Raw genomic sequence first — 13,453 nt, forward strand, 5'->3', positions numbered from 1 at the left:
TCTGTATCTGTCAGTCATGAAGAATATACCCTTCGTTAATCTCTTAAGAATGGTCAAATCTTATAAGCTGGGGTCTTTTATGGTAAAGGTAAGGATTAGCGGATGTAAATATAGTTGTCGCTCAAACACGTGTGTGTTTGTGTGTGATTAAATGCTTAAAAGATGTCTGTTATCTGAACTTTTCTATAATTTGAGAAATTTGGGGCCAAGTGAAAAGTTTCATAGCGAAACTAAACGCTTTTAATATGGCAAATCTATCGGAACTTACTAAAGAAGCTCTGGATACTGTGACACCTGAAAATTGGGAAAAGGCCGTAAGACATGCCGAGCAATTGCAAGTGGAAGATGCAGCAAAAGATGTCTTGATTGATAAATATATTGATTCATTTATTGTAAGTCTTGACTCTTCTGATGAGAAATCTTCTGATGAGGAGTCCTCTTAAAGCATTCCTCTCTCTCGTCTTTTTACTCTGTTCTGTACTGTTCTCTTTGAAAACCATTGTCAATGCATGCATCACGAGGTTAAATAGTGTATCATTATTATTCTTATTTATTAGATATACGGTATTTATTACTCGAATGTTTCTAAAATAAAGAAATAATTAATGTATGAAATTTATCATATCCATGATTTCCCTTTAGTTTTCTCTCATGTAGGTCGTTAATAAGTTAATTGAAGAATAAAAAGAACTGTTTCATATCTGAAGTTTTAATGCCAATACACACTATCTGAATAAAAGAAAAATAAATTTATACCAGCGAACCTTTCTAAGACAATTAGAGTGGGCATTCCCCTTTCACCACACTCTGAAAGGAGGATAATCTGTACAGGACAGAGGTTAAGACCTAAGGGTAATGTTTCCCTTGGGTGATTAGTAAGAAATACAGAGCTTTGACTTTGGCCGCTTCTACAAAGAACTTTAAGATATGGCAACGCGTGTTTTCGCTTTTAGACACGCCCAAACCCTCACCTTAGATTGGTACTACTATAATATGCATATGGTATATTTCTGTCCTTTGGTTAAGAATTTGTTGTCCTGAGTATTCGAATTTCTTAGAAAATGTTGTAAATTAAAAACTAAAAGCAGGTTAAGGATTTTAAAACTAGATTTTGAAGCAAACTCAAAAAGGGATGAAAATACAGCAATGGTAATAATCGCAGATTTTATTTCAAGTATATGGATGGCAAGATAATTGGGAATAAGTACTGACCAGCAAATTATTAAATGTATAAAGAATAGACTGTTAAATACATTTAATGTAAATATTATAGGATTTAAGTCTAATGTTAAAAAAATTTTCACTAATCAGTATGTTTCTAATTTAAAAAAATATTTAGAAAAATAATAAATTGTAATATTTCTATATTATACATAGATCTTATAATGTATATACAAATTTGTAAAATATTATCTGGTAAAGTAATATTTCTTAATAAAAGAAAAAAATTCAAAGAATTTAATTGTGAAATTTCCGACAAACGATTATATGACCGGTTGTTTACATGCTAATCTTACGTCCAATCCATGAAACCAGGTTTGAAAAGCGTACGTTGCTCGAAACATCTGCCAATATTTACTGTATTTGATTTGAAATAAACCTTAGGCATTTCGTCACAGCAGCATTTTTTATTTTCAAGCCCTGCTTTTTTTTTTATAGCACTGATATCTCAGCAATGGATGACAAGCTTTCTTACCTTTGTGTGGCAATACCTCCGGATACATTTCGATTTTTTTCAGTCAACTTTGCAACTTAAAAACTCCAGGCATTCCCGGATAAGTTTAGCTTCATGCACGACTTTCCATACCGAAAGTGCCAATTAACTCTGTGAAACAACATAGAATGCTTGTTATTCCACCGCAGCATATATTAAAAACATAGGCCTATCCACATTGTCTCTCAATGCATTTCACCGAGCTTTCGGGGAAACTGAAAGCTACCTCTAGTTGAACAAAAATGTTGTTTGAGATTTTAAAGAATATTGCTCCATCATCTGTTTATTCAAACTATTCAGTTCTTCATAATTACCAAACCAGATATCCAACATAGTACCAACCCTTTGATCATCTGGACTCAAATAAGGTGCAACTGTGTAAACTCATTTGAGCCAGTTCACCAACGCACGATTGTGTTGTGATATCAGAAATGCCTTGGATACGGTTTTTTTTTGTAGCCTTATACACATTTAAATGTCTAGGTATTAGCAAAAGCACAGGACAGAAGCGTTAGGGCCCCCATACACTGAACGATTGTCTGTATCGTTCGCAAAAAAACTGTGTATGGGCTTGTCTGAATGCAAAAGTGGGCGGAGCTTCGTGTCTGAACGACCAGTTTGCTGGCTTGCGAAGTTGCGACTTAAGTCTGTTCAATGTATGGGGTTTATCTGCCGATATAATGCTATCGCGCACGTCTCTTTTAGAGATGATGCCATGTCTTCCCGAGACGAAATCTTTCTTCTGACTGAAATCATTGCGGAGATAGTTCATACTGTCTGAATAGTGTGTGTGTGTGCGTGTCGATAACGACAATCGTTAAGTGTATGGGGCCCTTAGACTGCAGACGATTACCTCTCACAACCACAAAGCTCCATGTCACTGAGCGACTGGTGACGGTGAGTGGCGCCCTGTATGTGTTGTGTTGTCAGATGGTGTTGCCACCAGACCTGGCCATTGGCCACTTCCACCCTCTCACTGCATGCACGAATATTCATGACTCCACAGATTAGTGCGATTCGCTATAAATATTTGAAAAATCTTGTTCATTTTCTGCTTAATCTGTTTTCATTTTATTCAAGACTGAAGAGTAACACTTATTCTTGATAACTGGCATCGTCGTCCATATAGTTGTGAGAATAAAATGAAATAGCTCGCAACTGAGAATAGGAAATACTTAGATAAATATACTGCATAGAACATACTGAACAGTTCATAAAATAATTCTCATTTGCCATCATCACTTACTACAAAAAACTATAAGCGTAGTTTTAAAAATTTTTCAGTTGACATTAGTCATTTACTGACTTGATCTGTATATCATATATGTACCCCCCTTGTTTATTTTCATTTCCTCTGATATGTACAAAGATAGGCCTAGTGGAGGCTCTACTGCAGATTTAATCTATGTTGTTTCGTTCGGGGAGCCTTAATTAAGCAACTCCTCGGTCGAAACAGCATTGCTTTCTGCCTTTTACCTTCCATCCTTTCTTTTCAGTCTCTTCTGACTTAGCTGTCAAACTTCTATAACTTTACTTTGTTCCATTTTCAACTCTTAATGGAGATCAAAATCTACTGATACGATAATACTAGTACTATTATTATAATTATAATTATTATTTTTATTATTGTTATTATTATTATTATTATTACAAGGGATTTTGTTGATTTACAGAATAAATATCCATTTTACATCCATATAAAAATCAGACAAGTCATTTTTAATACTAATTGCAAACATGTTTAACCACTTGAAACTATTGTACAGTGAAAAAAATGAAAAAGGTTTAATGAAATCAAATTCATTTTGTATCATAAGCTTTAATGTAAATGTAGTGTTGACCACTGACGGTACAGTATTTCTTTTTTCACAATATAAGAAAGACTATATCACATTTAAGATACTGTATACATTTTCATCATTCTTATACTATACACATTATGTTTAAATCTCATCATTGTATTTATGCATGTATATGTGTATGTATGTACGTAACTATATATATATATATATATATATATATATTACGAACAAAAGTTGAAATTACTTATAAGCTCTTGTAAATATTATAATAAAAAACAATTATGCTGCAATGAAGGGGTTAAAAAGAAACGGGATACATATATATATATATATATAATATATATATATATATATATAATATATATTATATATATATATATATGATTCGTTTTTCAAAAAAACTAAAAAAATTAAGAGGTGAAATTTATATTTACCATTGTATGAAGGACCACATTTTCTTTTCACTTCTGTCAGTGTAAAAGATTGATGAATCAGTTATCTTTTCTAAGTTAATACTGTTCATATCATATTGTATTGCAGTGTTTGCTAGAAAAATGACTTATTACGATCTACATTTATCAAAACTACACAGACGCATGAGAAGAGATTACAACTATTAAGGATGATCTCATGGTTTCATTTCGTGTAAATATTGCAAGAACTAAATTATATATATATATATGTATACGTATACGTGTATATATATATATATATATATATATATATATATATATATATATATGATATATAATATATATATATATATATATATATATATATATATATATATATATATATATATATATATATATTATATATACAGCTACGGAAGAGTCAGTGTAACTAACAAAAAATAAAAACATTAAGAAAAGAAAACATCTGTAAATAAAATTATTTACGATGTAGGTGATTTTTTTTTTTTTACAGATTCTGGTTAAATATGTTTTCCATATAACGTCATCTATTTCTTTTCATTCAAAATTCGTCAACAGATTCCATTCTTGGCGAAGACCGTCTTAACATGATTTTTCAAAATGTCAATAAATATTGAAAACAGAACTGACAGGCAAAAGTTGAAATTGACGATATGTTTATTTAATTACATTATAATAATTATGGCTGCAAAAACGAAATAAAATTCCCTTATAAATATAACTCTGTTGTTAAGGAATAGGTTGATTTATTGATTTATGTAACCTGACGTTGCAAGAATTATGGTCATGGAAATACCCACTGGGATAAATATGTAAATAAATTGAAAAGTAATTTGTTAAGTTATTCTTATGTTTGTACACTATCGACCACAACTCTTCGAGATAAATAAATAAACAATAGCGTTGCTTCTATACATATTTTTGTCGTGTATAATGTACTACAGGATTGTACGTCCTTAATCTTAGTTGGTTTATTGAGTCCAGCGGTCCACACCAGGCCTCTTTTACCCATTTCAACGCATCACCATACCCACAGCTCTCCCTGGGACAGGGACTTGCGTTGGCATAAGGTCAGCTTAATCTACCCCACAACACCAAAATCACTCCAGGAGCCAACTTTTTACTCATTACACGACTTTCACTGCATAAAACCTATAAAAATGTATAACACTTCATCATCTTTCACGATGAAGAAAATAAGACCAAAAACGCCAATGATACGTGAGACGGGGTTGAAACGCGTCGTCACCGTCTTGGTTTTTAAATGCATAATTGTGTGAGACCCGGTATGACCTGGTCTTTGGAAGATGCAGTACGTATTTCAAAAGCATTACGTAAACAAGGTTATCGATGAGTCGTCAATACAGTTCTTCATGCATACATATTTGTGTATGTGTGTATATGCAAGAATATATATATATATATATATATATATATATATATATATATATAATATATATATATATATATATATGGCAAAATCCACGAGGGAATGAGCAACTTTGTTTCAATATCCTTCGTGGATTTTGCCTTTATTTATATAATTCATCACGTTCCACATTTTCGTGATTCAGTTTATATATATATATATATATATATATATATATATATATATATATATATATATATGATGTATGTATGTATGTATGTATAATATAGTGCATATTATATATATATATATATATATATATATATAAAATATATATATATATATATATATATATATATATATATATATGAGTACGTATATGTATGTGTATGTTTCATTATGCAAGGAAACTTCATGTTATAAGGAGCTCTTTGAATATATTTAAAGATGACCTTCAATTGCCATAATTTCTTGCACGTGCTTCTAAAAGTAACGGCAAAGCCAGGGCTTATTGTTAGCACAATATCAACACCCCACCCCCCCCCCACGTTATTATCGTCTCTATTACATTTGTGTTACAAATCGACACCCATACACAGTACATACTGTACATACCTGTATGTCTAAACATCTCTCTCTCCATATTTTTTAAACAACTGCTCTCATGAGATTTTAAAGGATTTATTGCATAAGCGTTCATCTGAAATCGAACCCACATGTAGCTATCTTATTTATTTTAGTTACAAAAAAATAAAGATGAACCTTGTTCAAGGTCAAACAAATTTATGGCATGAAATAATAATCTATCAAAGTTACTCCCATGTGTCTACAATTGTATGTATGTATGTCTGTATGCATGAGTTTATGTATGTAAAAATGTTCGTATTTATGCATGCGTCAATTTAAAATATTACATCATCAATGTAAAGCTGCATCCTGGACAGCAGTCTATTCGTAAGTTACCAAAATATAGTCAACTCTGTAAATACAATGTCACTTAAAACCATTATAAGAATTTGGGTACCTCACAGCGGTACAGTCACATAAAATGTACTTTGACACGGCAATGTTCATTCATAAAGGATACATAATTACATTATCCAGACAAGACATGAAATGGAACGGACGGACTGAAACAAGACACCGAGGTCCTCTCGTGTCTAGATGACGCAACATTTGCCTGAGCTGCAGCAGGGGAAACTCCTGATAATTTGTCATTGCTCTCGAGACCCATTTTCAGTTTTCCTTGTAATTTTCCTTGGCGAAAATGCTTAAAAATTTATACTTAATACCCAGTTTTAGAATTTTCCTGAAAGTTTGGAGAGAATAGCATACTAAAAAGAAAAAAAAAAAAAAAGTTTTCTTCACGGTCGTACGAGGCTTGTGTCGGGATCTCACAGCGAATACTGCGTCATCTGGTGACAAGATCTTGAGTTAAAAAATAGCGGGAAACGAGAGGACTCCTCACAGATCGAAGCCTTTTATAATTGCCAAGGGAAAATGACAGGTCTTAACTTCCAGTAGAAAGCAACAAGAACTTCATAAACCTTAACCTAATTTGTGCATTTCAGGAGGGGTACAACAGTCTACAAATTTACCAAAATCAGCCCAGATGAGGAAGTTCCTTGTCAGAAGAGTACCAACGATAACAAATCCCCTTTGGAAAAATATTTTCTATAGAGTACACAATTATAATCTCAGTGGTGACTTCCTTTTTTATGCAGTGAATAAAATAGTTTTGCAAAATAGGACACTTACGTTAAAACGTAAGGCGAACCAAAAAGCTGTTATAAGTGAACTTATTTCTAAACACATTGTAATAAGTTCTACAGATTTTAAAACAATAAGTTTCTGAAGACTAAATCCTTAGTAGTGGACCTGGTAACCCTAAAATATATGAGCTGAGAGAGAGAGAGAGAGAGAGAGAGAGAGAGAGAAAGTGGCTCGTTTTCAAGAAATGTGACCTTAATGCGTGTATATATATATATATATATATATATATATATATATATATATATATATATATATGCGTATATTACCTAACCATATACAAAATATCACTACAAAATAAAAAGGGAGTCTTGGCAAAGGTTTCTTTCTGCAAAATGCAAAATATAGCAACATTTAGTGGCACCACAGACTAATTGTATTCTCATGTATTACTACATGTTGTAACACAGAAACAATGTATGACACATGGACGGTTATATACAGGCACTGCGGTTTGCTGTCGAGTTCTACTACGCCTAACAATAAGTGCTTGTGAATGCACTTGATATATTGAAATAAGCGGATTGTGGACGGAATTGGTAGTGCTAGTAAAGTGCCTTTTTTTCTGATTGCATAACTGCTCTTTACAAAATATCTATTTCCAATGAAATGGACTTCATAATAATTTAGTTTTGGAATTTTAGCTTGTAACATCCTTCGATGCAAAGCTGCTACAAGATGAGGATAAAAATTTCCCTAAAAGTTATGACTAGGTAAAGAAATATCCTTTGGTTAAAATCTGTCATGATGACAGAGAGATATATCTTAGGCGATACATAGAACAGTAACTCGAATTTATCGGTAATGCCTTTTCATATAAATGTATGGTTAGATCACCTGTCTTATGGAAGTATACTGTATGACATCTTAGCACAGAATAAATATGCACATAAAAACTGATGACAAGCAGCTGTATTTAAAACTGTTCTTCCTTTCTACGAAGTGTTTATGCACAATATTATGAAGTGACTTAGTTTTATGACTTTCAGGTCAAACTTTTTATGACTTTCAGGTCAAACTCGAAGGTGAGATCCGTATATTCAAGTGGAAGCATGAAGGTAAGTGATGTGGATGTGAATGTGGAAGTGAAGGGAGGTGATAGTATGATGGTGAGTGTTGGAGGTGGGAGAAGCGGGGGAGGAGGAGATTATGAGATGTGAAAGCAGGAGAAGCATCTAGACCACTTCATGTGCTCTAGACCGATCCTTCTGAGTCTTAGAACTAAAGTGACCAGAAACAATGATTTTTTTAAGAGGGAAAAGTGTAAGAGAATAGTACTGAATTCTCTGTGTGTGGCCTTATGGAAAATAAGCCTTGTGTCTCGTATGTGTGTGTGTGTTTGTGTAAGAGCAATTGCAACATTGCGCCGGTGGACGGATACGCGCATGCGCTGGACGGATAACACTGACAGAAGAATCTTCTGGTGAGGATGTATCTAAAACCGATATTGATGAGAGGTCCATTTGCAAAGGATAACACCCAAATGCACTTCTCTCTTAATAAGCCTATTTCTCGACGATGTAAGCCGTACTAGGGCCATATTTACAGTGAGAAGGATTGGCTTCGTATAGGTCTCAGACCAAACGCGGGAGAAACAGATGTATTCACAAATACATCCAAATCACGAGGACCAATCACGGTCTCGTATGACACCGATTCCACATACAAAGACTGCAAAAAAACCGGGCAAAAAAATCATAGGCCTATCGAAGGGCCCCTTTCATCGATCTCCTAAGACTCCTCTTCTTCTTCTTCCGCCATGACCGTGTCCTCGGGCTCCTGCGGAGGGGGGGTGCTGACTTGTCCCGGAGGAGTGATTCTGGCTTCGTACTCGGTGGTCGAGGAGGAGGCTGAAACGGCGCTGTCCGATCTGGTCTCCATGTAAACGAGCTCGAAGAACTTCTGGATGAACTCGGTCACTTTCCGAAGGGTTCCTTCTCTCAGTTTGGTGTATCCTTTCCCTGCAAGGTGGAATAAATAGAGTCAGGGTATCGAAATTTAAGAGAATTTGTGAAAATGGAAGGTGAAGCCGCTTATATTACTTTACTTAAGAGTTACTGAAACACTTACGAGTACATTCAAACTTATCATGAATCCAGTTCACTGAAATGTGTCAATTCAACTATTGATTTTTTTTTTTTTGAATGATGGACGGGCGATATATTATCATTAAACGACTGAGAGGAATAGCAATGCAGAACAAGAGAGTGAATATAGACTAAGTTTTGCATCAAAAGTATGCAGGAGTGTGTGTGTGTGTGTGTGTGTGTGTGTATGTGTGTGTGTGGAGAGAGAGAGAGAGAGAGAGAGAGAGAGAGAGAGAGAGAGAGATAACATCAATAAGACAATGGGATACTGTAGGTAGTTAGTACAGGTAAAAAGGTAAGAAAGAGAGAGAGAGAGAGAGAGAGAGAGAGAGAGAGAGAGAGATACAAAATATAACATTAATAATAATAGACTGGGCAACTGTCTTACACGGCTCAGGCATTTTAACATTCCTGGCATGAAGGCAGAGCAGCACAGGCAAGAAGAAGAAGGAGAAGAAGAAGAAGAAAAAGCGTAAACTGGATCAGAAATAAACATATCAGCTTTACTTATGCCTAAGAGAAGGAATCTATCTGTCCCCCAGACCTTCTTCCTTATCTAATAATTTTGCAAACTGTTTAAAACCTCAGGAAACATTCTTATTAGGTAAAATGATTCATGAAGCAAAATGCAATAATGCAGTTGCTTTTTTGTCTTGCTAAAAAAAGGATATTTCAGCTGAACAAAAATGTCTTGTAAGGAAAAATAAATCAAACTAGTATTACAATAAGGATGAAAATAAGTTCTGATTAGTAAAAGCATACTTGCATCAGACTGCGAAGCAAATTTTATAACACCTCTGTAAAAAATAAAACTTGTCAAAACATTCGTAGAGCTTTGCAGAAACTCTTTAAAACTTTTAACAAATCCTCATACAAACTTCGTAAGACCTCTGCAAAATTGGTTTAACTTCGGTACAGCTTTGTAAGACCTCCAACGAATCGGGGAAACGTTTCTAAACTTCTGTACAAAATTCCTCATGCATGTATAAGGCCTTTTTATCTTCAACTTCAAATTACTTTGCAAAACTTCTGGTGAACTCCTCTTTCAGAGATTCAGTGATTAAGATGGATATCCAGCCTTGGGACTACACAATCCTCTTGGTGTCTTGTTGAAAGAATTGACTCAGTACTTTAATAAATTGTCTGTCATATTCCAACATAGTTATAAGTGATGCACTCACAGAATTCACACAAATGTCTGATCATAAAGATGCAATATTCGAGTAACTGTACAGCAGTGGTATGTACAGACCAGTCAAGGATCTGCTTAAGACACATAATGGCGAATCATGAAATATGTATGGCTTCTGTGTTGAAAGCCCACTTGAGGGTTGGTCATCTGGAAATCCTTTCATTGCCATTCTTGACATCTTAAGGATCTTCAGTAGGATTTGGCTTGAGTAGGTGTAGGTCAAACTTCCCACTTACTGCTTGACAGCTTATCTCAAACTTGCGTTCAGCTCTTAACTGGATCATCTCATGGCCGTTATTTTTGATGGAGAAACATCTGTCCATTTTCCTTTTTCAGTAGAGTTTCTCTTAATTCTGATCAGTGGGAGATAGTTTTATGCACGGAAGGCAGATTTTCAAATCAGGAATTGAAAAATACCCAAGTAAACGACATCAGCTCGTGCCACGATCTGTCGATAATTGCCCTTCAGCTATGAGCAATTTTTTAAATGAATAATTTGGAAGCCCACATGATCAAAAGAGGAAAAATTATATATATATATATATATATATATATAATGTATACATATATATATTATATAATGTATATATATATAATATATAATGTATATATATATAATATAATACATACACTCACTCACACACACTCATATATATATGTATGTATGTATGTATACATATATATACTATATATATATATATATATACACACATATATATATGTATATATATATATATATATATCATATATATATATATATATATATATATATATAAAAACAATCTATAAAATAACACAAAGAAACCATCAAAAGCAAGCCCAGCACATGGAGAGATTCATTAGATCCAAGTTAAAAGAAAACAAAACTATGAAGCCTTAAACTGAGCAATGCCTTAAACGTTATTAGTAATGACCTCAAGCAACGGCGCAGGGAATGACGTCAAGCAGCAGAGTAAAAAGACATATGTGGTGACGTCACGGATTACCACAGGGGATCCTGCGTCACCAGAATTTTCTGTTAACTGAAAATTAGCACCTATCAATTAAGGCTACAGGGGAGATAGTAAATGTAGCAGAATTTCCCAAACTAGAGCCCATTTCTAGGGGTTCCCAAATTGGGGGGTCTGGAGGGCCAATATTCAGGGGTTCCCAAACTGGTGACCTTGGCTTGGGTTTCCAAAACTGGGGAGCAAGAGGAAATTCCCCGTTTGGGGACAAAGTAAAAGCAACTGACTGATTATTTAAAAATACGGTTAAATGGAATCTTCTTCAATGGCCTGAATGTTTCAAATACCGAATCCATTTTCATTTCAGATGACAGGGCAGGAAGGGTAAGCAAGGTCAACACTGCAGTGCTCCTTGACTGGGCATACTACTTGTGCCCAACTACTGATAATCGGAGGATGGCCTCTCCTCAGGGAGGTCAGCCCTGATGGAAGCCATTGCAATCATCAACTGATTATCACTCATAACTAAGAGAGGACCCAGAGCAGAACGGTTGGGAAACCCTTGAATACAGCTTGTAGTACATTAGGCAAAGGAACCCATAAACAACGAGAATGAAATGAAGTTTAAAAGCAATACAGTCGAGCCACATCTTAAAATATTTCCTCACTCTTTCCCAGGTCTTTGTCTTTCAGATCTACCACCCGAGGCACCTTCACTGGGTAAGTGATCACTGAAAATCAGACATAGATTAGTTGTAGTTCCTTTGAGGCACTGGCAGAGATGATCTGTTGTAGTTCCCGTGGAAATTGGACAGAGGGTGGTCGTCATTTTTAATGAACTCTTGTGAAGAAATCTTTTATTATAAAATGCCAGAAAATCATGCAGCTATTACCTGGTATTTCCAAGGAAACTTACGCATGAACTTGCAAATAAATGAAAAATACGACATTTCATACAATAATCTACATACTATAGTAGATTCACATCTACTGTGCATTTGATGTCTAGGCCAGTCCTTTACAACGCTCCTGATTGGCTGTTGATAAGTCAATCACAGGGCTGGAAACTCTCTCGAGAGTTCATATAGGTAGGATCTTATGTTCCACCTCTCCTGAGAGGTATACATCTTTCAGAAGAGGTGGAACATACATCCTGCCTATGTGAACTCTCGAGAGAGACTGAGTTTCCAGCCCTGTGATTGGCTTATCAACAGCCAATCAGGAGCGTTGTAAGGGACTGGCCTAGACATCAAATACGCGGTTGATGTGAATCTAATAGTCAGTGCAATAAGAATAAGTTAAAGACTTCTGAATACAATTTAATTTTAACTTCAGCAAAATTTAATGGTGGTTTTTGTTACATTTAAATTTTCCAAAAAATGAAGTTTTCTTGAAAATCAGAAAAACTTAATTTTAAGTTATATTTCCTTATCAAATATATTTACAGATTGGTTTACTTCAAAATCAAACAGATGACGTAAAGTTTATCACTTTCTAAGAGAACTAAAACGACACTTGAGGTAATTATTCAAAATTAAAATCATGTAAAGTTTGTTTCAGGTTTAAGGTCACTTCCCAAGAACAATTTAAATTTTATTTTATTTTCTATGTCATTTAAAAAAAAGTTACTAAAACAACTAAGGTGAACGTCAAGGAGAAATGAAACGTACTCCGATCAAAACGCATTTGAAAATTAGCTTTGTATCAACCGGAAGTTTGGTTTCAACTACAAAAATTAGTTTTGAATCTCCTTAGAAATTGGTTCTGAACCTAAAGATAATTGATAAAATTTACAAAAAAAAGAAGAAAAAATTAGAATTAAGTCCTTGAAAAGTTCGGAAGTGAACGAATTACTACATTAACCTTGATCTCATTAAAGCCAGTTTAAATTTGAGATACAAACTAATGAAAAACATTCTTGCGATTATAAACATACGAAAGAGGGTATTATTACAATAATAAAAAAAAAACATAAAACATGATTATAACTAGATTATACATTGCATACAAACACAGCTGGAAATTTATGTGGATTCACTAAAATGAATACAAAACCTTTATTTTTTAAAGAACAAATTTCCTTCCTTTTTTTCGAACACACACGCCAAACAATTAATAGCACCAAGACTTTCCATTCA

At 34.1% G+C, this 13,453-nt stretch overlaps 1 protein-coding gene across 1 annotated transcript in view; it reads right to left on the bottom strand.

Annotated features, from left to right (window-relative positions):
- Positions 1-6,677: 6,677 nt before the first annotated feature.
- Positions 6,678-13,453, bottom strand: part of LOC135223770 (uncharacterized) — a 16,093-nt gene continuing 9,317 nt past the window's right edge. The window contains exon 6 of the mRNA XM_064262539.1: positions 6,678-9,050. Coding sequence (XP_064118609.1) covers positions 8,821-9,050 — 230 coding nt within the window. The 3' untranslated portion in view covers positions 6,678-8,820. The remainder of the gene's footprint in view (positions 9,051-13,453) is intronic.

This window comes from Macrobrachium nipponense, chromosome 10 (assembly GCF_015104395.2).
Source record: "Macrobrachium nipponense isolate FS-2020 chromosome 10, ASM1510439v2, whole genome shotgun sequence".
In the NCBI taxonomy this organism is placed as follows: domain Eukaryota; kingdom Metazoa; phylum Arthropoda; class Malacostraca; order Decapoda; family Palaemonidae; genus Macrobrachium; species Macrobrachium nipponense.